Source organism: Martes martes, assembly GCF_963455335.1.
Source record: "Martes martes genome assembly, chromosome: 2".
In the NCBI taxonomy this organism is placed as follows: Eukaryota; Metazoa; Chordata; class Mammalia; order Carnivora; family Mustelidae; genus Martes; species Martes martes.
The window spans coordinates 144027667-144052586 of record NC_137889.1 but is presented as its reverse complement, the minus strand read 5'-3'; the positions used below and the strand labels follow the sequence as shown (position 1 = coordinate 144052586).

General features: G+C 51.7%; 1 protein-coding gene across 7 annotated transcripts in view; it reads left to right on the top strand.

Moving 5' to 3' along the window:
• EVC (EvC ciliary complex subunit 1) overlaps positions 1–24920 on the top strand; it is a 62357-nt gene that overhangs the window by 15767 nt on the left and 21670 nt on the right. For 6 of the 7 annotated variants that reach the window (XR_013966329.1, XR_013966330.1, XM_080795915.1 and 3 more), the window contains exons 5-12: positions 193–277; positions 5977–6075; positions 8734–8871; positions 11740–11898; positions 15936–16152; positions 18750–18898; positions 20301–20399; positions 23070–23282. Coding sequence is in view for 5 of the 7 variants with exons in the window: in XM_080795915.1 (XP_080652041.1) it covers positions 193–277; positions 5977–6075; positions 8734–8871; positions 11740–11898; positions 15936–16152; positions 18750–18898; positions 20301–20399; positions 23070–23282 (1159 nt within the window). In the remaining 2 variants the exon portion in view is untranslated. The remainder of the gene's footprint in view (positions 1–192; positions 278–5976; positions 6076–8733; positions 8872–11739; positions 11899–15935; positions 16153–18749; positions 18899–20300; positions 20400–23069; positions 23283–24920) is intronic. The other variant, XM_080795917.1, reaches the window with a different exon arrangement.

Below are 24920 nucleotides of genomic sequence, written 5' to 3'. Positions count from 1 at the left end.
CAAATAGTTCCCTCGATTCCTTCATGTAAACCTGGGACGGCTGTTAGGCATCTCAGAGTTGGGCAGCACTTAAAATCTGGAGTCAGGGTTCTCCAAGCCTTGTACAGAGCAGGGATATGCTAATTCCCTGGAACCCCGACTCCCCATCCCAAACACTCTCGGTGGCTTTCTGTTTCTCCTTCCACTTTCCAGTGTGGATCTTGACCTGTGTATCTATAACCTTCACCTAAAAGATCTGCTGCATCTGGACACGGCTCTGAGGCGGGAGAAGCACATGGTAGGTGCAGGGTGGGGCTGCTCTCCCTCTCCCTGCAGGCAGGGAGTCCTGTGTGCCTTTTGGGGATGGGTGCTGGGGACAGTGGTGCCACCGCGACAGGAAGGGACAGAAGCCATTTGTGCCTGCTGATGGGGCACAGGCTCTCCTTTACTGGGAGCTGTGGGGTGGGGCACAGATGACAGCCTCCTCCCACGGGTCCCCTACTGGTGAGAACAGGTAAAAGGTGTTGGAAAAGGGCAGCATTTTTTATTTTTTAATTTAAATTCAATTTAATTAACATACAGTGGATTATTAGTTTCAGAGGTAGAGGTCAGTGATCCATCAGTTACATACAACACCCAATGCTCATCACATCACGGGACTGCCTTAACGCCCATCCCCTAGTTACCCCATCCCCCCATCCACCTCCCCTCCAGCAAACTTCAGTTTGTTCCCTAGAGTTAAGAGTCAATTATGGTTTGTCTCCATCTCTGTTTTCATCTTATTTTATTTCCCCTTCCCTTCCCCTATGTTTATCTGTTTTGTTTCTTCAATTCCACATATGAGCAAGATCTTACGGTATTTGTCTTTCTCTGGTGGACTTCTTTTGCTTAGCATAATATCCTCCAGTTCCAACCAGGTCAATATAAATGTAAGATTTCAGCCTTTCTGATGGCTGAGTAATATTCCATTGTACATATGGACCACATCTTCTTTCTCCATTCCTCTGTTGACGGACATCAGGGCTCCTTCCACAGTTTGGCTATTGTGGACATTGCTGCTATAAACATTGGGGTGCACGTGCCCCTTCGAATCACTACCTTTGTATCTTTTGGGGTAAATACCCAGTAGTGCGATTGCTGGATTGTAGGGTAGCTCTATTTCTAACATCTTGAGGAACCTCCATACAGCCTTGCCAAGTGGCTGAACCAGCTTGCACTCTCACCAGCAATGTGAGAGGGATCCCCCTTTCTCCGCACCCTCGCCAGCATTTCTGAAGGAATAATAACAGTGACAACAATATTTATGAGCGCTGACTTTGGTGACTGCTCACTATGTACTGGGCCCTGAGCATGTCATACGGGCAGTTAGCCTTGAACCTCAGCACAGCCTAGAGGGGGAGGTGCCGTTATCATTCCACATTATGGACAAGAAATTATGGAGCCACAGACAGCAGCAGAACATGACTGGTCTCTGCTGGACGTACACAGGCTCTGAATGAACCAACTCGGCCCACGCAGCAAGGAAGTCAGATAGATGTGCCACCTCCTACCTTGTAGCTGTGCAACCCCAGTGGGGCTGGCCAGGCCTCGAGGCCACAGAGCTACAAAAGAGGAGTTATTTCTCCTGGATTCTTGAATGAGGGATGTGACCTATACAGCAGGGAGGCCTGTTGGAAAGAGAAAGGGAGAGGGTTCGACGGAGAGAGTGACAGAGACGCAAACAGACACGCCCACGGGGTGCCTTGTCATACACTGGAAAAATATAAACATCAAGTTGCAGATGCAGTAGAAAGAAATTGGGGCCCTGTGAGAGCAGAATGGGCCTTGTAAACAGGGGCTTGTCCCGGAAACCAGAAATCCTACCAGGACTCCGGAAATAGACCCTGTTCCGGCAGCCCCACCATCCGACAGAGCCCTGGCCCTCCCATGCCTGTGGCCTGGTCTCATTTGCCGCATCCCATCTGGCCAGCAGGCAGGTGGCCCTGGCAGGCTTCTCAAAGGCTCTGTGCTCCTTGGAGGGCTGACGGTGTCTGCGTTCAGAGTGCCACCCAGCTGGCGAGGGACACAGTACTGGCCGCCTCGCCCCTTTAGCAGCCAGCAGATGCCCGCGGGGAAGCAGTCACCGTCACTCATCTGTGCGTCTTCTCTGTGGGCAGCCTTTCTTCCCGGTCTGGCATGGAACCAGGGACAGCCCCCAGCTGTATGGGGCCCGCTCTCCAGGGGGAGATGGCGGGGAACTGCACAGATGCTCCCCAGCCGACAGTAGCGTGTAGCAAGCTGTACAGTGCTGGGAGGGGAAGGGGGGCATTGAGTGAGTGTGGGGCTGATGGCCAGGCTTCCCTGGAGGGACACACGTCTGCTGGAAGCTGAGGAGTCAGAGACTTGGGTTCTGGTCCACGCTCCCACACAGATGAGCTATGTGACATTGGGTAAGTCACTTCCCCTCTCTGGGCCACTTTAGAAAAGGTATAATGTCCTCCAACTCTTACCCCATGGAATTACTAGGAACTGTCTAGTTCTGTCCACCTCCTGACAAGCCGAGTGCTGGTTCCTCTGCCAAAGGCCACCAAGGAGCTGTCTAGCTCTGAAGGGTCTCTGTAGGCAGAGCTCGGCCAGGCTGTGTGACCAGATATCACAGTCCCCCTCGTGAGGCACGCAGACTCTGCGAGGCTAAGGAAGCCCTCTAAAGGTCTGAGCTCAAGGAAGCCTTACTGTTGTTTTTCGCTTGCGAGGAACCTTGAGACTCAGAGAGGTCGGCTCAGTTGCCCCAAATCACATAGATGGTGAATAATAGACACAGAACCCAAATGAGGTCTGAGCGGAAGGTCTGTGGGCCTGCACACAGTAGGCGCTCCACAGAAATGTGCCTGCAGGTGCCGACACTGCCCTGGGGGACCTCTGTCCATGTGTGGCGTTTCCCTCCCTGCGGAACGCATCTTCGTTGTAAGCAGGACCTGGGGAAACGCACCAGTCCTTGTGCGAGGCCTCAAGTGCCATTTCTCTGGGAGAGACCCATCTGCACAGGTCAGTTCAGAAGTGACTCAGACCGAAGCTGGGGGGTCACTGTGTTGTGCAGCTGAAAATGCCTGCATACTTTGTGTCCACACTGTGTCACTAACAAAATAAAAAAAAAAAAGGGGGGGGGGACCCAGAGCAGATGTGATGGTCATACAGGCTAGGAGCTCAGAGCTCCCTGGTGGCCCTTGGCAGAGGAACCAGCACTCGGCTTGTCAGGAGGTGGACAGAAGCTGCCTTTGATGCCAGTAAAAGCAGAATGGCAGAGAGAACAGCCTAGGTTAGGGGCTGTGTGCATTCGGGGGTTGCCAACAGAGGGATCATTCGGCCTAGGGGCTTCTCCTGGTGCTGGAACATTGTCTTGATTGTGGCAGTGACTGCATGAATCTATACTTGGGGTAAAGTTGCATAGATACACACACCCACACACACACCAATACACGTGACAGTGAGTGGAAAGGGAGTGAGGTCTGTAGGAAACAGTCGGACCAATGTCAGTATCAGGATGGAGTTTGGTATTGTACCACAGCGATGTCACATGCCACCCAGGTGACAGAACACAGGGACTCTGTATTGGTTTGGCACTTTCCTCTGAGCCTGCAATTTTTCCAAAAGAAAACATTTATTGATTGATGTAAATGGTAGGTATTCATCCTTTCTGATGACTGCGTAATATTCCACTGTATATGTGGACCACATCTTCTTTATCCATTCGCCTATCGAAGGGCATCTCAGCTCCTTCCATCGACATGGATAGAACTGGAGGGGATCACGTTGAGTGAAATAAGCGAAGCAGAGAAAGACAGTTACCATATGGTGTTGCTCATATGTGGAACATAAGGAATAGCGCAGAGGACCACAGGGGAAGGGAGGGAAAACTGAATGGGAAGAAATCAGAGAGGGAGACAAACCATAAGAGACTCTGGACTCTGGGAAACCAACTGAGGGCTTGCAGAAGGGAGGGGGATGGGGAGATGGGGTAATCAGGTGATGGGCATTAAAGAGGGCATGTGCTGTGATAAGCATTGTGTGTTACACACAACTATGAATCGTTGAACACCACATCAAAAACTATTGATGTACTATATGCTGGCTAATTGAACATAATAATAAAATAATAATAATAATAAATAAAAAATAAAAGCAGATATTATTTAAAAATTATTAACTGAAAGGAATGAGACAAGATCTGTACACACCACCCATTCAGTCTGGGGTCAAACAAAAATTGGTTTAGACTAACATGTTGAGAAAAGAATGTCACCTTATGTGGCCTCGACTTCAGTGGGTAGAAAGCCAACATGACATTGTGTTCCTAGAGCTTGTTAACGCTGGCAAGCCTAAGGAAGGTCAGGGGAAAGTTCTAGGTTCTGCCCTTCATGGCTGTCCCTTGTGACATGAAGCCAGTTATCCAGATTTCTCAGCCAAAGAGTTCTTTGTCTGTAAAGTGGAAAAGATTGTACCAATGTCCTGCATGCTCTAAAAACCAAATGAGGTAATACATATATTAGCCTGGCATAGCACAGTGTTCAACAAACCTTAAAACAAGGGTTGCAAACTGTGGCCCTTGGGCCAGTCCAGCCATGCCTGCTCTTGACCATGGCTGCCTCGATGCTCTAACAGCAAAATCCGATGGTTGCAAAAATGACAGGTTGGCCCGCAAAGCCAGGAACGTTTACCATGTGGCCCTCTGCAGGAAAACATTTGCTAAGCCTTGTACTAAATTGCCTCGCCACACAAATACATCTCACCTCTGACAACCGAGCAAAGCAGTTCCACAGAAAAGTGACATGCTTTTCAGGACATGATATCGCAACAATCAGCAGTCCAAAGCAGACACAGACGGACTCACACCAAACCTCCATCTCGTGCACAAATGAACTCAAAATGCATCACGGGATTAAATGTAAAAATGCGAGACTATCCATCTTCTAGGAAAAAAACAGAGGAGAAAATCTTCAGGATCTAGAAAAGCAGATATTGTAAAAAATAAATAAATAAATAAATAAATAAATAAACTTGTGCTCTGTAGAAGACCCCATCAGAGAGGATGGGGAGAAGAGAAGTATTCACAAACCACATGTCAACAGAGGACTCGCACCTAGAACCTAGAACATATAAAGAATGCTCAAACCTCCACAGAAGCAAACAATCCCATTAGATAAAGGGCAAAAGTTGTGAACAGACATTTCACCAAAAATGATCTACAACTGGCAGGTAAACACACACACACACACACAATGAGATAAAAGACACTGGACAGCATTAGCCATTACGGAAGGAATGAGATATCTTGAGTAACAAGAAGTAAACAAGATATATTTAAAAAAAAAAAAATGAGCTATGACTATCCACCTATCAGAATGGCTAAAATAACAAATGGTGGCAACACGAGATGCAGATGACGATGGGAAGAAACTGGGTTCCGCGTGCATTGCCGGCGGGAATGCAGAGTGCCACACCGAAGAATAGGCACAGAAAACCCCACAAACCCCAGAAAACCCCACAACTGCACTCTGGTGAACTTAACCCCAGAGAATCTTAGGTTCACACAGGAACCCATTATGTGAATGTTCTTACCAGTTTTATTCACAATCGCCCCAAACTGAAAACACCCACATGTCCTATGGAGGTGAATGGCAGGTGTGGGGACAGCAGGCTTGGACGTTCCTGGGTGTCCCCGCTTGTAGGAGGACTCTCTGGTGTAGAGGACGCCTCCATCCATTGTGACAGGAGGCCAGGGAGGAGGACTGTATACATCGCAATTCCAAACAAGTGTCCCTCTAATCCTTCTTCAAGAAAATACAGCCCATTATAGGCTATTGTCATGATTTATATAACCTGAGATATTTACCCTCCAGAAAAAAGGATGTGTGTGTGTGTGAAGAGACAGAGAAAGAAGAAGGGGAGAGAGGGAGGGATGGAAAGGGGGATACCATTTCTAAGCCTTTCTCTTGGTTATGTTTCCCTTCTTGGCAATAGATGTTTATTCAGATTTTAAAAATGTGCCTCTTTGATCTTCTGCCTAAAAAGAAGTCTGATGATGAATTATACCAGAGGATTCTTTCAAAGCAAGAAAATGTAAGTCTTCAACCTGTATTTCAAGGTTACTTAAAAATAGTTGATTATAGGGGCGCCTGGGTGGCTTAGTCATTAAGCATCTACCTTCGGGTCAGGTCATGATCTCTGGGTCTTGGGATCCAGCCCCAGGCTCCCTGCTCAGCGGGAAACCTGCTTCTCCCTCTCCCACTCCCGCTGCTTGTGTTCCCTCTCTCACTGTGTCTCTCTCTCTGTCAAATAAATAAAAATCTTTAATAAAAAAAAGTTGATTAAAATATATATATAACATATTATAGGAAATTATTTTTGCTTTCATGTGTAAAAATAATCTTACAATATGTACTTTTGAACCAAATGCAACTATGTAAAAATATGTGTACAAATATAAAAATGGCAATAGTTATTATTAAAATTTGGAAAAATACTGAAAGCAGGAAAACGAAAAGAATGTTGGTCATACCTGCTACTCAGAACCACTGTTACTGTCACCTTCTGCACAAGGTTGGGTATTTTTATTTATTTACTTTTTAAGATTGATTTATTTGAAATGAAACAGGATGGGATCAAGAGGGAGACAAACCATAAGAGACTCTTAATCTCACAAAACAAACTGAGGGTTGCCGGGGGCGGAGGGGGGGGTAGGGAGAGGGTGGTGGGGTTATAGACATTGGGGAGGGTATGTGCTATGGTGAGTGCTGTGAAGTGTGTAAACCTGGTGATTCACAGGCCTGTACCCCTGGGGCTAATAATACATTATATGTTTATAAAAAATAAAAAAAATATTAAAAAAAAGATTTATTTGAGAGAGAGATAGCAGGGGAAGGCGCAGTGGGAGAGGGAGAGAGAGAGAATCCCAAGCAGACTCCATGCTGAGCACAGAGCCTGATGCAGGGCTCGATCCCAGGACCCTGAGATCATGATCTGAGCTGAAATCAAGAGTAAGACACCCACCTGGCTGGACCAATCAGGCACTCCTAGGTTTGCTGTTGCTAAGTTTTATTGATCAATTTGAGAGAGAGAGAGAGCACGCACCCCCCAAGCAGGCAGGGAGGGCAGAGGGAGCAGCAGACTCCCTGCTGGGGGTGAAGCCTGATGCTGGCTCCATCCCACAACCATGAGACCATGACCTCAGCCAAAATCAAGAGTCGGATACCCAACTGACGGTGCCAGCCAGGCGTCCCTAGGCTGGGTGTTTTAAATACCTAATTGATTTATTGGTTTGAACTGTTTATACTAGGGGGCATTCTGCCCTGTCCGTCTTTTACATGGAGTTTACATTGCTTTACGGGCAGTGACACGAGTCGGGTCTTGGAGTTTAACTGGTGGAGGCTGATACCCTGATTCGCTCTTTCGCAAACTCTCGGAATCCCAGGTCCCTCCTGGGCCCCGGGGTCGTGACTCCCGTCCTGCGGGATCACGGAAGGGCCAAGACAAGTGTGTAGGGGGCACCTGGCCGAGTAAGAGTCAGGCCCTGCGTTGTGATGGCTGCCCCCATCCTTCTAACCACCCGACAACCGTCTTCCTCGTCCCGGTCAGCAGCAGCACCATTACCCCGTCAGGCCGCACGAGAGGTGGGGGATGCCGAGGGCAGGTTTCTCCCCCTTCCTCTGGGTCCCGCGCGGAGGGATGAGTCGCTGCCCCCCGGGAAGGAGGCCGTGCCTCGTCACCATCACCACCCCCATCCCGGGGGCCGCTGCTGCCGGGCTGGTCCCCTCAGGCCAGGCACACGCGGTTGCATTCCATCCCCACGGCGGCCGTCAGTGTTTTGTTTGCAGCCGGGGAGACGAAGGCGCACCGAGTCTCGGTGACCCCCGGCGCACAAACAACGACCACCACGGTGACGCGAGTCCTTCCGCGCGGAATAGCGAAGCAGGGTTCTAGGGCAGAGCAAGGGCTTTGCAGGCCGCAGACCCCGGATCTGACGCCGCCGCGCGCACCACAGAGCTCGATAGTCACCGCAGCGGCTCCTGCTGACGGAGAGCCAGTCTGATGGTCCCCCAACCTCCGGAAGGGGACCAGCCGCGCCCACGCGGATAGAAAGTCGGCCTCGTCACGGAGAGGCCGGCTTCCGTCCTCTGAAGCCCAGGGTTCGCCAGACTGCCTACCTTGCTGCTGACTACGCGGGCCACCTCCGCGGCAGGCCTTCACTATCCGCACACCCCAGGCCGAGGCCACACCACCGTCATGGCCTCCCCATGGAGGACCCATGCCAAAGAGGAAGAGGCCGGACAAGTTAAGGGGCCCACTTCCTGCTGTTGAGCCCACCAATCACATCGTGTCCCGCCTTCCCTGGGGTGTAGTGAGTAATCCTTCCCTGTGGAAACCAGAGGTGTGGGGAAGAAGTATTCCCGTCTTCCTGCCTGAAGTCATGGCATTTTCCAGGACTTCATAAGAAATGTAAGGTACTAATTCATCATTTTAAAAAGTATATTCAATTTTTTTAAGGGAGGGAGGGAGCAATATAGAAGAAAAGAACCCAGTATTCTTGAGAGTCTATGTCTAATGAGCAAAAGAGATTTCTATCATCAAACCTTAAGTAGGACGATACCTAGATCAGCTATTGATGGTTAAGAAATATTTTGTGCTAGAAGATAAAAGCATTTCTTTTTTGGAATTTAAGGTATGTTAGATTTTTTCCTTTGCTTATTTGCATTTTTTTCCTTTTTCTATTTTCCCCAGGACTTAGAGGAATTAGAAAAGGGACTTCAGGTCAAACTGTCAAACACGGAAATGTTGGGGGCTGGTGATTCTGAGTATATCTCTCTGGCAGATGTGGAAAAGAAGGAGCGAGAATATGCTGAGCAGCTAATAGATAATGTATGTGATGGATTTTTCTTTTCTTTTTCCTTATAAGAAACTTGGTTTCTGGGGAAGTTAAATTAGTGAGATTAAAGAGATGGCACCTAGAAGCATGTTTAAGACTTGAAATCCCTGATGTGTTCTGCCCCAAAGCCAGGGATCTAGTTTCAGAAAGTAAGTGATGGAGAAGGTAAAATAAAGGGGCCAAGATTTAGAGGGTTTTTTTGTTTTGTTTTTGTTTTGTTTTGTTTTGTTTTTAATGAATCCTCCTTGCTTAAATTTTAGATTGATCTTTTTGTCATTCAAAGCAAAGATTGCTCTAACCCTGTATGTCATTCCTGCCCTGTGGATTGGAGCAGATGCTAGCGGCTAACTTCTCCAACCCGGCATCACTCATAAAAGCCTGCTTTAAATTCCAGAGAGGGTGGCTTCCCTCATATATCCCTTTTTGCATTATATTCCAGTACCCCCTGTTTCTATATTAGGTATAAAAAAAATTGGGTGTTGTTTTTTTTTTTTTTGACACCCAAGCATTGTGCTGCACACTGGGGGTTCAGAATGGCCTTGGACCTGGCCTTGTCAGAGAGATGCACAGGCTAGCCTAGTACAGGGATCAAAAGGTGAGCAGATGCAGACTTTATAGCTTACAAGTGTTGTGATAAATGAGAACACCAGAAGGTGGAGGTGGAAAGTGGAATCCAGTGGAAAGAGGAATCCATTTTATCCTAGAGTTAGGAAAGTCTTCATAGAAGAAAAGACCCATCGAGAGGCCTTTGGGAAAAATGTGGGTGGATGCTGGCCAATGGATAGGCAATGAAGGCAGCGAAGGCAGACTGAGGAGCAAGCAGAGCCAGAGAAAGCCGGAAATCTGGCCTGAGGGTTTTCATCTCATGCCAAGGAGGTGGGAGTCACTGCAGTTTGACAGCAGAGGGCAGCTGGATCTGTTTCTGTCTTAGAAGGACCACTCAAGCAGCTCAGTGGAAGATAGGTATGTGTTCTGGGGCTAGGACAATAGGAAAATTTCATGAAGGCAGCTGCAAAAAGAGAAGGGTAAGAAAAGGTGGGAGAGCTGATAGGGTAGCAGATAATGAGGTTTAGAGGAGAGGAGAGTGTAAAGGATCAGTTCTATGGAAATAAGGATTCCAGAATGAGAAGCAATTTGGGAGGGGAGCCGGCTTGCCCCCTTGAGTGAGTCCTGGCTTGCCATCTTGAACTGGAGATGCCTGAGGATGGAGAGTCTCCACTAAGCTTGGGTTAGAGGACACGGAGAGCAAGGATGTTCCTGGCATGAGTGGCAGAGGGATGGTGCTCAGCCTGGATTCCCGGGTCCACGGGCTCCACAAAGCAGTGGACCTGCCTGTCCGCGTCTGCGTATTTCAAGCAGATGATTCGTGGTATGCCCAGGATTCTCAGACATGTGGTGACCTCCAGCAGCAGAGATGCCTGGGCCTACGGTGTTTGGGGAAAGGTAGGAAGGGGTGCCTGGTGCCCAGTCTGGGATCCTACCAGGCATTTAAGGAGGAGGAGACAAGGCGAATTGAGACAGGAAGGCAGAATATGGACTCTGAGGGACCAGGAGAAAATCACGTTATGGACGCCAAGGGAATCAAGAGTTTCTAAAAATAGGGTGGGTATCCTGGATCTCTGGGGCTGGAGGAGAAGCAGGCGCGCTGGCTGGACGTCCAACTCTGTTTGGAGGTGGGCGGGGTGTCGCAGGTGATAGTCACGTCATTTTAGAATAGTCTGGAAAGAGCCTATCCAGTGGGGGGCTGGAAGCGGGAGGGAGGCCAGAGGTGTGATGGCTGGGACACGTAGCAGTTTCTTGGGGGCACAAGGGGCCTGCCCACCCCAGTGTGGACTTCCTCTCGGCTGTGCGCTGCCCCCTGGAGGTGGCTGGTCAGAGTGGCTAGGTATTTGGGTTGCATTTGTCTCCGCCTTTCCGTGGGTGCCCCAAGGTCAGGGCAGGCTTCTGGTGCTGCTCAGCCCCAACCCCTCCCATGCCCTGTGCAGCAAGAGGTGCCCAGATGAATTCAGAGTCAGAGAGGCTGAGCCACGGTGGAGAAAAACCACCACTCCAGGAGTTCCGTGGGCCTGCACCAACTCTGCCCCTGCCTCCCAGCTCTGTGACCTTTGACCAGTGACCCAACTTTCTGAACCCATTCCTACAGCCAGCCAGTAGACATTTTACCTGGACCCACAAAATGCATGAGGCCTAGAGCCTGGCACCTCCGTGCCACCCTGTGTGCCATAAAGGGAGGGGGTTATGACTGCTGGTATCCTGGTTCTTGGAGCTCTGGGAGGCTGCTTGAGCCCCGACATTCTCAGCCACCTCTCCTTCTGATTACCACCTCTCCTTCTGATGAGATGGGGGGAGAGGAAAACAGTTTTAGAGCAGAAGGTTTTCATGGTCAGCACTGTCTTTGCCCTATTGCTCTTTTGTACTGTTAGGGCAATAAGTGAAATGTAAATGGCCTTCGTACTTTTATTTCCAGAACATGGTTAATCCCTTTGGGAGATATGGAAGCTTCCAGGAGCACACAGGTGAATTTCACACACTCCCCAGGCAGCAATCATGGCCTGTTTAAGAGTCTTTAAGCTGTTTACACAGGGCGATCTCATTGTGCCTGCCTTCCTTATCAGCAGAGCATTGGTGTTTGCTGAAAAGCCACCTTGAAACTGACTGGCACCTACAATACACCAAGGAGGAACCTCTCTAGAGAACTCGATTATTGCCGAGATAAACTTGCTCCCAAATGCAGGAGTGTTTAGAATCTCAGTGTGTGATAAGGAATGAATTGTAATTCTCAAGCACGAACAGTCTGGTTTTATAACTTTCTTAAATAAGTTTTCTACACCCACCTCTTGCTTTTCATTCTCATTTCACAGATGGAAGCTTTCTGGAAACAGATGGAAAACATCCAGCACTTTCTTATGGACCAATTTAAGTGTTCGAGCTCCAAAGCCCGACAGCTCATGATGACGCTCACGGAAAGAATGATTGCAGCCGAAGGGTTATTACGTGATTCTCAGGATTTGCAGGCTCTGGTATGCTGAAGGGGTAGGGGAGGGAACCTGAAGACACCCACACTGGGGATGTGGAATCCAGAAGCTTAATGCGCCATAGAGATCAAGTCAAACACATTTAAATTGTAGATGGGGGTGTAGAACCCAGAGAATAGCAGTGAATCCATCCATCCTCCATTAATCCATCCATGCATCCATCTATCCATCTATCTTTCCATTCATTCATCCATCCATCTGTCCATCCATCCATCCATCACTCTACCCATTAATTCACCTATCCATCCAACCACTCATCCATCTATCCATCATTCTTCCATCTGTCCATCCATCTTTCCATCTATCATCCATCCATCCATTCATCCTTCTATCTTTCCATCCATTCATCCATCCATCTGTCCAGCCATCCATCTATCTAGCCATTCATCATCTATCCATCCATCCATTCACCCATTCACCCATCTGTCCATCCATCTTTCCTTCCATCCATCCATCCACCCATTTTCCCATCCATCCATCAACACATCCACCCTCCCATTCGTTAAGTGGAGATTCCAGCCAGCAGAGAGCACTAGATCTCAGTCCTGGCTGCACACTGAGATTATCTGGGGAGCTTTAAAAGTATTGATGCTGGGATCCCAGATGGGGCCCCGCCCCCAGAGACTCTGACTTAATGAGTCTGGGGTTTTTAGAGATCAAGGTGACCACAGTGAGTAGTCATAGTTGATGCCCACTTGTGTGGATTGAGCTTTCTTTGTTCTTCCAACGGCTCCATTAATCACCCGAGGAGATTTCAGAAAATGCCTCCACCCAGACCTCATGCCCAGAGATCCAATCTGATTGGTCTACAGTGAAGCCCTGGTATTGCTGGTCTTAAGCTCCACAAACAATTCTGATACATACTTGGAGATGCAATCCACTGGTAGAGAGGAATCCACAAACCTGACTTTGAACCTAGGCTCTGCCACTTGAGGCTGTGTGATCTTGAACCAGTTAATTAACCCCACTGAGCTTCAATTACTCTATAAAAGAGTGGTCCTAGGAGTTTCTGCAGGCGGGGCTCGGGGAAGTGCTCAGGGACCCATAACACCCTAGTCACTGTGGGGTTTCTCAGCTATGGTCTTGGCCTTGCCTGCTGTCTCACGGGACAGGCCCTGCATTGGTCCACAACCAGCAGAGTGTGGTCCACAGACCAGAGGCCCCAACAACCCCCGAGGGCTTTTTAGAAATGCAGGCACCCCCTCCCCCGCCCCTGGCCAGTCTCAGGTTATGCATTTTAACAAACTCCCCGGGTAAAACAGCTGTTTGAAAACATGATGTTTTTGCTCCTCATGTATGCATACAATCTCCTTTCCCTCCCTGGCACTGCTAGAAGGTAGGCATGGTGGATATTTTCTTCCTAATGAGCAGGGAGCCAGCTAAATGACCCACCTAGGATTCCCAGGCTGTCTAATGACATTGCTGAGCCCTGGCAACAAGCTTCCGGATTTGTCATACAAACCCCTGTGAATTGGATTTTAACTTGATAAGGCTGCTGATATTACTGCTTATCAAAAGAGAAAGACAATTTTTCCTTCTTTTTTTCTTTTTGTTTATTATACTGTCAGCAGGATATTGATGCGGGGAAAAAAAGTCTCCTTAGCTGACTTTGGCTTGAGTATTAGCCAGTAACTTCCAAATAGAAAGAAGAGAAAGAATTATCCAGGTTATCAATACGCTCTTCTCTTAGCCAGCATTTGATGAGAACTTGTGGGCCACGTTCTGTTACAGAAACAGTATTACAGACTTGAGCTAGAAACCTGAGTTCATACCACAGTCTTGCTGCTTGGTAGCTGGATGAACTTGGGGCAGGTTACTTAACCTCCCTGTGACTCCTTTTCATCATCTATAAGTGGAGATCAGAAGAGCATCTGTTCTGAGAATATTAGAGAGCGGACGATATGCGAGGCCTTTGGAACAGAGCCTGGCCCATGGGACGTGCTCAGAGTGTTAGTGATTAGACCCTGTGGGCCACAGGGCCGCCGGCAAAACAGACATCAAATCCTTATGGGATTGCCTGCAAAGGGCTGGAATCTGTGTTTGCACAGAAGAAAGGTGCTCTGTCCACATCCTGTGTATCCTCCCAAAATACAGCTTGTGGATCTCGTGTTATGTCACTGATCAATTCCAGAAGGATGTTAAGTTCTTGGGTCAGCGTCTGAGCATTCTAGTCTGGGAAGTTGGACCTGTATGTTCATATGACATCACTAAATATCAAAATCAAACCAATAGGGTTCTGGAAAGAGCCCCAGAGGTTGTGAGAATCACTCTCCTGGGATGTCTGACAAAAAGCCAGGTCAAGGGCCATGCCAGGAGCTTGTAGATAATTATGACCCGCGCTTGTGTTCCTGATCGCTTACTAGGTTCTGGCTGTTGTTTTAACTTAATGTTCACTGCAGCTCTGTATGTTGGTGTCCGAGAAGGACACTGTACCCAAGGTCTGCAGCTCTGACGGGTGGAGCCCATTTCTGGCCCCGGGCGCCCTGAGAGCAAGGAGGGGCTCTTCGCCTCCCATCCGATGTCCCTCTGTCCATGCTCACCTCTCTCCACTCCGGTCTTCCTTTGAATATATACCCGGACTTGTGCTGTCAGTACTGAGCTGGGAGGCCTCATCGTGCTACCTCAGAGGTGGCTCCTGGGGGGTTCGGGTGCCCTGCTCCCCAGTGTCCCCTGTTTGGGTCCCTCGTGGAGCAGAGCCTTCCCACCCTGCGCGTGGCCACGCAGTGCTTATCCTCTTGCGCCCCCTAGTGGTCATGGGCCTGCTCACTGCTGTCAGGCGTGCCTAACCACAGAAGGTTCAAAGATACTGTCCTCTGGCTAGTTATGGGGCCTTCCGGAATAAACCTCAGCATTCTTGCCTGTAATTGGGCCATTCTTGTCCTTGCCCTGGTCACACACTGTGAGAACACAGACGAGTGAAGCTCAGCTCAGTGCAACCTAGGACTATCCCGTGTGATTAGCTCCTTAAAGACAGAAGCACATAGAGCAGGGGAGCGTGGAGGAGGGGCCCACTGGGGCAGGGCAGGATGAACAGGGAAGGCACCCCACAGCCCAGTCTGGCCAGGATGAGTAGGACTAGCAGGCAGAGGAGTGAGAGGAACAGAGAGTGTGCCCCAGGTGGAGGGCCCAGAGCATGCAGGGGCCTGGCAGAGATGAGAGCCAGGTGTGCTGGGCACCGTGCAGGGGGCAGAGCACAGGGGGCGGGGGACAGGTGAGAGGCTGGGATGGCAGGACAGATGTGAGCAGGGCCTGAGCCCGCTGTGCCTGGGCCTGGTGGGAAGAGGCAGGATTGCAGGCGTGGAGGACTAGACAGGGCTGAGGCGGACTCAGGCGTCTGCTGGGGCCATGTCTGGCTGGAAGAGGCATCCTCGCCCTGGGACATGGGCCTCCTGCAAACAGCAGCGGCCCCCTGCTTCCACGGTCCTCACGGTCATTCTGCAGGGTGAGCAGCTGCCCTGAGGCTTCCAGACCCACATGGTCCCATCTGCCTCTGGTCAGCATTTCCTGCCCTAGGAAGGGGTCTTTTCCATGAGTCCTGTCCTGAGTCATGATGCCGTGATGGGACGGGTGGTGGGGAGGGGGACTGTTCTCAAGTCTGACCTCGAGGGAACCACTGCTCAAGTCAGTCTCACCTTCGAAAATCTCTTCAAACCCTGTGTCCCAGGCTCTCTGAGGCCCCAAAGCCCAGGAACCCTATGACCTTTGTTGTGTCTTTGCCTTTCTCTTCCAGGGCTGTGGAGGCCAAAGGTCCCAGTGACAGGGAGGGATGGCCATAAGAAAGGTCCCTCTCTGGTCACGTGCCTGCACTGAACCCGTCCCCAGAAGTGCAGTCCCCTGAGGAGCTCTCACTCTGTACCAAGAGCTTTATGTCTGTTATACCGCGTCAGCCTCACAATTCTGTCCGCAGCCAAGAAGCAGACTGGGGAGGCTCACAGGGCATGGGAGTGCCAGGATGGAGCCCTTTGCCCTTGGCGGACCCTTGTTGCGGGGTGGGGCACTGACCCAGGGGTTTCTCTTCCCAGGACACCCTGGAGAGAACCATGTGCCGGGCGCACATGGCAAAGATGATCGAGTCTCTGAAACTCCAAATTCAGGAGGAGACCAAATGCCGACTGGCCGCCCTCTCCCGAGGCCTGGAGCTGCTGACCATCGAGGGGAAGCTCTCTGGGCGGCAGAAGGAGGAGCTGCTCACCCAGCAGCACAAGGCCTTCTGGGGGGAGGCGGAGCGTTTCAGCAGGGGTGAGTGAGCCCCAGCTGGGTCTAGGGTGCACAGCCCTCCTGTGCCGGGGTTGGGGAGGGGGGCCAGGCCTGGGGGGCAGCTCCAAAGCGTCAGGAGACCTGGGAGACCAGCACAAGCTGTGATCCCCTTCCAGCCCTTGGAGACCTTAATTGCTCTGAGTCTTGCTTGCCTTCCCCATAAGGCTGCCCCTAGGGGCAGGGATTGCCTGCTGCGATTAGCCATCAGTGACCAGGCTGACGGAGGCCCCAGAGTTCCTCCCGCAGAAGCACCTGGACCATGCCGAAGGCAAAGGAGGGTGGCAACAAGCGAAAAATGCCCAGACACGTGCCACTCAGCCATAGCCCGTGGCTTGACATGAGTCCCAGGGCCTGCTCAGCAGCGCAGGCAAGGATGGGCCGTGGCTGAGCCTGTGGGGCAGGAGAGGGAACCCGACATGGCTGTTTCCCATGCCCACCCCCCAGCTCCTGGGGTAGACCCTGGGAGGTGGGCAGATCAGGCCTCAAGACAATGAGGGCATCCGAGGCTTAGTCCAGGTCCCATCACTAGAAAAAAGAAACTTCTGGCTGCAGGGCTGGTACCCCCTCTGCCACCAGCATCAGTTGCCCCAGGCCTCCGGGGAGGAGAGTGCCTCACTGTCCCGTAGTCCTGGGTCCAAGGCTGCACATCTGCCCTGGGGCCGGGAGTGGCCGCACAGAGATGGGGCCTTTCTGGATCCCCATCAGGACTCTCCGGGGCACGGAGTCCGTGCACTTCACAGTTTCCCCAGCAGACTCTGACACTCACGCCGGTGTGGACACTGTAGGACCAGGGGGTCCCCAGGGGTCTTGGTCAGCTCGGGCCACAGTATCAGGATAGCACAGATGGGAGGGGGCTTACACATCAGACCTTTCTTTTCTCCTAGTTCTGAAGGCAGTGAAGTCCAAGAGCAGGGGGCCAGGCCGGTCAGGCCCCAGTGAGAAACCGTGTCTTGCCGGCAGCTGGCCACCTTCTCTCTGTGTCCTCACGTGGCAGAGAAGGCCTTCCCTGGACCTCTTCCTCTTCTTCTAAGGCACCAGGCCTAGTGGATTAGGACCCTAGTCTCACGAACTCATTTACCCTCTAGATGCAGTATTGTGGGGATTAGGGCTTTAGTGTTAAAATTTAGGGGGAATGCAATTCAGTCCATGGTGTGAGGTTTTCATCGCAGTCAGTGGCCCGGTCCTCTATCTGCAGTGGCTCGTGTCCCCTCCGCCACGCCTGCCTGCTGTCTTTCCGAGAGGGAGTCAGAAGGCAGGCACTTAGAGCTGGGACATCAGGCCATTCCATGAGGTCTTTGTGTCCCTCAGTGTCACGGCTTCTGTGACCATGTGGAAGCCTGCTGTTGGCTGGAGCCTGGACCGTGTAGAACGAAGCACATCAGGCCTTGGGGGTCATTGCACACAGGGACCTGGGCTCTTCCAGTGGGAAGGGGTCCCAGCAGCACAGGGTGACAGGGACAGGAGGCCAAAACAACCCCCAGTGATCAGACTCTGTTGAACTTGGACAGGACAGGGGAGGCAAGGAGACAGTTGGGGGGTGGAGGGAGGACCCTGGGCAGAGGGAGGACTCTGGTTTCCCTGGACACCTGGTCACACTCTTTGGTGCCAGAGGCTAAACATTCTTAGACAAAACCCAAGAAAATGGGCTTGTCTTACAAGTGTGGATGGTACGTGCATGCTCATGTGAGAATGTGTGTGTGTGTGCGTGCGCGCACGCACACACACACCACATGTATGAAATGCTGAAACAATCATCTCCCAGAACTGCAGACCCATGGGGGCCTGGCCCTCATTGACTTCTCCTGCTTCTATATTCAACATCTCCCTAAAAACCCAAAGGAGAAGGACCAGGCTCACTTCTTGTCCCCTCTTCCAGAAGCCCTCTCTGGGGTCCTACACGGCCCATCAGCCCTCATCCTTCTCATCCCACGACCCTGTCCCTCATCCGGCATGACACTGATTCTACCCTGCCCTTCTCTGAACTTCACCAGGAGCCGACTGAGCCCAGCCCCCAGCACTGTTCTGCCGGCCCAGTGACCTGGGTGGGGTGAAGATTGGGTTTAGACCCCACCTCTCTGCCAACCTTCACCTTCCACACCAGGCAGAGGGTCTTGCCCTTGGGTTCCCCCTCCTTGCATCCCCTGCTGATTTAATAACTTGTCCTCGTCGTTTTGAAATCTCAACTGCAGTCTGAGAGTTCGCAGTCTTCCTGTGGACCCAGGCTCCTCCGTCCTGTCCTAGCACCTGTCCCTCCCCCTGTCACCTACGCCTTCCACCTTTTTCCCCACAAAAATACCTCTTCTTCATCTCCTGGTCAGGTTGGCCGGTCGCCCTGCACAACCACAAAATGTAGCCCCTTGTGGTGTTCTGAGCACTGGGCCCGAGGAGGGAGTAGGGGTCCCTTCAAATAACGTGGGGCTATGGGCTTTGAATGGTCAGGGGCTCCTAACACTGGCCTTTCGGAAGCACCTCTGCCTGAAAGGTAAAGCCATATTTCTCATCCTGGGCACAGGCAGGAGACCATGAAGGTCTTGCCCGGGGAGTAATCTGCGATGTCCTGTGGCTTACTTTAATTTCAGATTTTGCCCAGCGAGGCAAAGGCCTGGTTAAGGCATCACTGGCTCGCCAAGCAGAGGAGATGGCCAAGCTCACACTGGCCCAAGAAGAGGAAGAAAGGAGCTTCCTGGCTGAGGCTCAGCCGACCACGGCCCCGGGCGAGTTCCTCCAGGTGACCCTGCTCCCAACTCACCCTCACATCCACGGGCACAGCCAGCCCAGAGGAAGGGACAACCGTGAATGGGAGGCTCCATGGCAGGACCAGGGAGGTGACTGGACTAGAACATGCCCTTGTGTTGACAAGGACAGGGACAAGGAGGCTTGCTGGACAAGAAACAAGAGGACACCCTCCTTGAGGTCATCAGGCTAGGATGACTGGAGAGAGAGAGAGAGAGGGCCTTTGCCCCTGTATTTCCCTGCTAATGGGCAGGGGCTGGGGCGCCTGCTTGTCCATACAGCACAGTGGTCAAGCATTCGGGTACTAGGGCCACCTGGAAATGGGTTGAAATCCTGACTTCACCGCTAAGGAGCTGAGCGCTTTCGGGCACGTTGCTCCCCACCCCCCAGCCCTCAGCTTCCTCTTCTGCACAGTGGGAGTCCTGGCACCTACCTCACGGGTTGTCCTAACAACTTGGGAGACAAAATGAGGGGCAGCCGTGGCCCGACTATTTGTCTGGGCCTCTGCATTGGTGTGAGCTGCACCTTGTCTCACCTCTGCCGGGGGGACAGAGGGACGGTCACTGGATCCAGGCCCCATTCGGAGCTCAGGCACAGGACCTCCCTGGGGCCAGCTTGGTGGCCGCAGCAGCTCCCCAGTGAGAAGCCAGGAGAAGAGACCCCACCCCCTCAAGGGGCCTCCTCCCAGGTCGCGAGGTAGAGTGGGGGGCTATTTCTGTCCTGGAGAAGATGCAGCTAAGTCAGGCTGTAGGATTATGCTGCTCTGTGTGCTCAGAGATTTCTGGCCATCGCATTGCACAATCCTGAGTGCAGGGGTGGTGGGGGGGAGGTGGCCCAGGTCGGCTCTGCCCAAGCACCTCAGTGCAGGCCAGGCATGCACTGGTGCTCAACAGACTCGGATAAAGGAAAGAAGGTGGAACAGATGCATAAAAGAATGAATGAACGAGAGAACGAATAAGTAAGTGAACTAGGGGCGTTTTCCCCAGGGGACGTCCCTAAGAGGAGTCTGTCCCTCTGATCATGTCCGGGGCATGATCTGAGGAGCCCATTCTTTGGGCTCCTCGGAGCAGGGCTCAGCCACGTGGTCAGGGCTGACCACACTGACCTTTCACGGCCTATGTAGTTTGCCCCTGCTAGGTGGTGGGCTCTGCTGGGTGATCTCCTGGGGCCTGGGCGATGGTCCCCAGCAACTCAGTCACAGAATGATGTCTGGGTGGCTTGTGGCCAGAATCAGGTTTGCAATTTGCAGCCACGCAATATCCCCATGCTTCGGTTTCCTTGTATATAAATCAGGGATGACATCCTCCAGCTCTGAAAGTGGCCCTTTGGGGGAATTTTTCTAGAAAAAAAAAAAATGGGCATTTTCCCACAAGATTCAGCTCCTGTTTCATTCACAGGCTTTTCACGCGGTTCTGGAGAGGCAGAGGTTGACCCGGAGTTCCCTGGAGGAAGAGGAGAATGTCAGAACTACTGAGGCCGTGGCTGTGCTCTGCCAGGTACGTGGCCTCACGGTGGGACCTCCGGAGAACCCTCCAGATCTGCGCATGTGTGGGAATCCATCTCCTTGTGGGTTGGACCCCAAAGATACAGGCTCAGGTCCCACCCTGGCCCTCTGGCTGGGCAACAGACAAGCCACATGACCTCTGTGGGTCCTTCCCCGCCTCACACACCAGGGTTCTATTGGAGGCATCTTCCCTTTCTGGGGTGTTCAGGATTCTGACCTCCAAATGCCCCAAACATTCACCCAGGAATGGAAAGGAGGCTGGCTTTTGTGGGAGTCCGCAGGCAGTGCAGTGTTGAGGACGGAGGTCTGGGAGCTGACCCCAGAACAGGGAGCCTGGGTTGGAGGAACAGCAGCACCTCTTTCTCCCCGGGCAACCTCATGCAACTCCAGAACAGGGACAAGGACTCCATGCTGGCCTGAGGACTGACTGAGGGAGCAGGGGAGACTACCCGTCCCCTCCAAAGTAACAGGGGCCTCCTGGCAGGGGATGATGACTGAGATACAGAGCCCCTGCCTCGTGCAAGACCCAGAGCTGCTGGAAAGCAGAAATGCAGACATCTCAGCGCGAAGGAAATCGACAAGTGCTGCAGCAATGGGAAGCGCATGTGGGGTCCGTTCCAGACTCAGACTTCCTGGGTCTGCGTCCTGGCTCTTCCCCTTCCTCATTATGTGGCCTCCAGATTTGAGTGGGCCTTAGCAGTTCCCAGTTTCCCTGTCTGTGAAATGGGGACAATGATAGGCCTTCACAGGGGTGATGTGGGCACTGAATGGGCGTGAAGTCCTTAGGTGGCAGCTGGCATCCAGGACGTGCCTGATCCCAGTCGGCTCCCATTACAACATCCCTGCTCATGGGTACAGAGAAGAGGCATGAGCGGTGCCTGGGGTTAAGGCCAGGTCAAAGATAGCTGTCTGCAGGAAGTGATGCCTGGGCCAAGCTTCGAAGGGGGAGACAGGCCTTGTGGATGAGCAGTCGGTGTGCATCCCAGGCCCAGAAAAACATCTGAAGGTGGGAAATACAAACCGTCAGCATCACGGCGGCTATACTGGTGAAGGGTGTCTGTATCGGTCAGCTCAGTCGCTTTAACAAAGAGCCCTAGACAGGGGCTTAAACAGCAGATGTTTAGTGTCTCACTGTTTTGGAGACCAGAAGTCCAAGGTCAAGTTGTGGGCAGGGTTGGGTTCTGATGAGGACCCTCTTCCTAGGTACTAGATGGTCACCTCCTTGCTGTGTCCTGACCTGGCCTTTCCCATGTACTCATAGAAAGAAAGAGCTCTGGGGTCTTTTATTAGGACACAGCCCTATTGGCTTAAGGCCCCACCCTATGACTTCACTTACCCTCAGCCATTTCCTTGAAGGCCCCATCTCCAGATACTGTCATAATGGAGCTTAGGGCTTCAGTATTTGAATTTGGGGGACACAATTCCATTCATAACAGTAGCCCCCAAAATGTCTTATTCCCTGGAACCTCAGAATGTGACCCTACTTGGAAGTGTAATTAGTTAAGATGAGGCTATCCTGAATTAGGGGGGAATGACAGACATCCCCATAAGAAGACCACATGTGGCTCTGTGTGGGCCTTGTGGTAGGGCAGGGACATCCTGGCTCTGGAGTCAGGTGCCTGGGCTCCATCCAATCCCAACCAGGCCATTAGCCAGTTCTGGGCTCAGGACCAGCTTATCTAACTTGTGCCTCAGTTTCTCTATCTTAACTGCATTCTGATGCACAGCCGAGTTTGAGAACTACTGTTATGGAGGGGATGGGGTTGGTCTAGTGAGCTCATACTCACAGGGCAGCTGCCCTTGATGCCCTGCCCTGTGGCCCCTGAGCCCACCTGAGCCCACCCCCAGTAGGGGACATTTTCCAGCAGGCTGAAGCTCTCTCTCCTAAGCCAGGGTTCGAGTCTAAGATCTTGGTCAACTGAACCCACTTTCCTCCTCCACAAAGCAAGGCCAAAACGCCCATCAGGTGTTGCTACTGGAGGAATGAGCACAGGATGTAGAAGCACCAGGCCAGTCTCAGTGGGTGGCAGCAAATATATCAATTTCAATAAAGGCTTGTGGTCGCTCTAAAGTAACCATGGGCTCATCTCTCTAGCGATGTCCTTGGGATGTTGTATATTTGGTTTCCCTGGGCCTGGGCTAGTTGCCAGGCCTGGGAGGGCCTGGGCCACCAAGGTAAAGACTCCCTTTTTTTCTAACATGGGGAGAGGTGTCAGGTGTGGAGGGGTTACACCTGTGGAGTCTGTATCTTAGGAGATGCTTGGAAATACCGTGCATGCAAAGGTGTGTGGTGCAGGGTGAAGGTGTGCTTGTGATTCTGTGCATCTGAGTAGATGCTTCTAAAGGAGATAACCAGGTTGGCAGTCAGTTAGGTGTCTGCTTTCGGCTCAGGTCATGATCCTGGAGTCCTGGGATCAAGACCCTCATTGGGCTCCACGCTCAGCAGAGAGTCTGCTTTTCCCTCTCCTTCTGCCCCTCCCCCTGCCCTGGTGTGTGTGTGTGTCTGTGTGTGTCTGTGTGTGTCTGTGTGTCTCTGTGTGTCTCTGTGTGTGTGATTGGAGAGCTCCCTTTGCTGGGTTTCCTCTGTGCTTTGTGGAAAGCCTATGGCCCTGCCCAGGGCAAGCACATGCCTTGTAACTCTATCACGTGCTCTTGGCTTTAGGAGCTGTACCGCAGCACCATGGAAACTTTCCAGAAGTTTGTGGACCTCCTTTTCCTCGAGACACTGCCAGGCATGACAGGCCTCTCCCGGGCAGAGTGCGAGTACTTGAGGCAGGAGGTCCAGGAGAACGCAGCTCAGCAACTGGGGCAGTCAGATCGCTTCCGGAAGCAGCAGTGGGAACTCTTCCAAGATCTCCTGGAGCAAGACAAGCAGGTGGGCATTTTGTCCAACTGGGGCTGAGGTCTGTGGTTTTTACACTTAGGAAGAATAATGAGAAATTTCATCAGTGCCTGTGCTGGGCACTTGACCAACACTGAGCCCTGCTGACCCTTCACAACCAGGGTGGGCAGAGAAGAGTGTAGAGGATGGGAAGTCAGTAGATAATGCCTCTGACTGGTCCATCGAGAAAGGACAGTGATGCCTGTGCTTTCGGAGGGCAGAAGTCAACAAGAGAAGGTAGCTCCTGGGGGAGTGGACTGGTGGGGAGGTGCTCACACAGAGCTCCTGCTTTCCAGTGAAAGCCTGTTTCCTCATTAAAACTGGGGATCCATGCAGTAGATAGAATAATGGTCCCCAGAGATGACCACATCCTAATACCCAGAACCTGTGATTAGTCACTAACAAGGCAGAAGGGACCTTGTCCAAGTGAGTGTATTAAGGATATTGAAATGGAAAGATGTCCTGGCATACCCGGGGGGCCTCTGTGTAATCACAGGGTCCTCCTAAAAGGGAAGGAGGAGGATCAGAGTCAGAGAAGAAGTGATGACTTGAGCTGAGTACAGTGTGATATGGCCCCAAGCCAAGGCAGGCAGGTTCCTCCAGAAGCAGGAACAGGCAGGTGCAGACTTCTCCCACCCTGGGGCATCCAGAAGGATCACAGCTCAGTCAGCACCTGATTTTAGCCCAGTAAGACCCATGTCAGACTTCTGACCTCCAGAACTGTAAGATCATGAATTTGCATTGTTTTGACAGTACTAAAGCACCTGCATTTCCATTCTTTCCTGCTTCCTGCCCACCACAGGCTATAATAAGAACGTGTTTATTAGCCCAGTACCTAGCAGTGACCAGGTGACACAGTCCTGGCTGATGAGACAGAGTATGGTCCCTGCAAAGAGCTTCTCTTCTAATGCAAGAGCCAAGTGTTGCTAGGAGAAATCCCCTTCTTTGGCATTCCCTGTTCTTCTTGTCCTGAGCATGTGCAAGAGGCCTGGGGCGCGCCAGCCTTCCATTGACTTAGAGGCAGGATGCAGGAGGACGCAGGCGGATGGGCTTAGGATGGTGGAGCAAAGAGTGGACGGGGCTTAGGATGGTGGAGCAAAGAGTGGACGCCACTGTCCCAGCCCTGAACTGCCCACCCCTTGGGAGCTTGTTATAAGAAACAACCCCTGCCTCATGACCATGGGGTCCAATTCCTACAGAAGCGCACTGGCCTCCTGAATGGAGAGGTTTTCCAAAGCAACAAACAGGAGCTGTCCAAGGTATCTAGTAAGGAGCTGAGGGCATTGTGCCTGCTCAGGGCCACTCACAGCCATGGAGCAGCAGAGGTCCTCGCTTCTTGTTAGACCTAATGCTAATTCCATTCAGTCCTCCAACAGCTGCCTCTTGTGTTCCTCTCATTGCTGTCTGTCTTCTGCTCTTGGCTCTAAGTTCCTAGAGGATAGCAACTCTGCTTTCCATTTCTCATTCCCTTATTCAAAGTCCAGGGGCTGGGACACAGCAAGGGCTCAGGAAATGTGGCTGCATTACAAACAACAATGATGCAGCTTTGGAAATTATCACAGGGTCACCTTACTATTCTTCCAAAGGATGGAGTTGAAGCTGAATCCATTGGGTTCACACCAATCCTGGGCA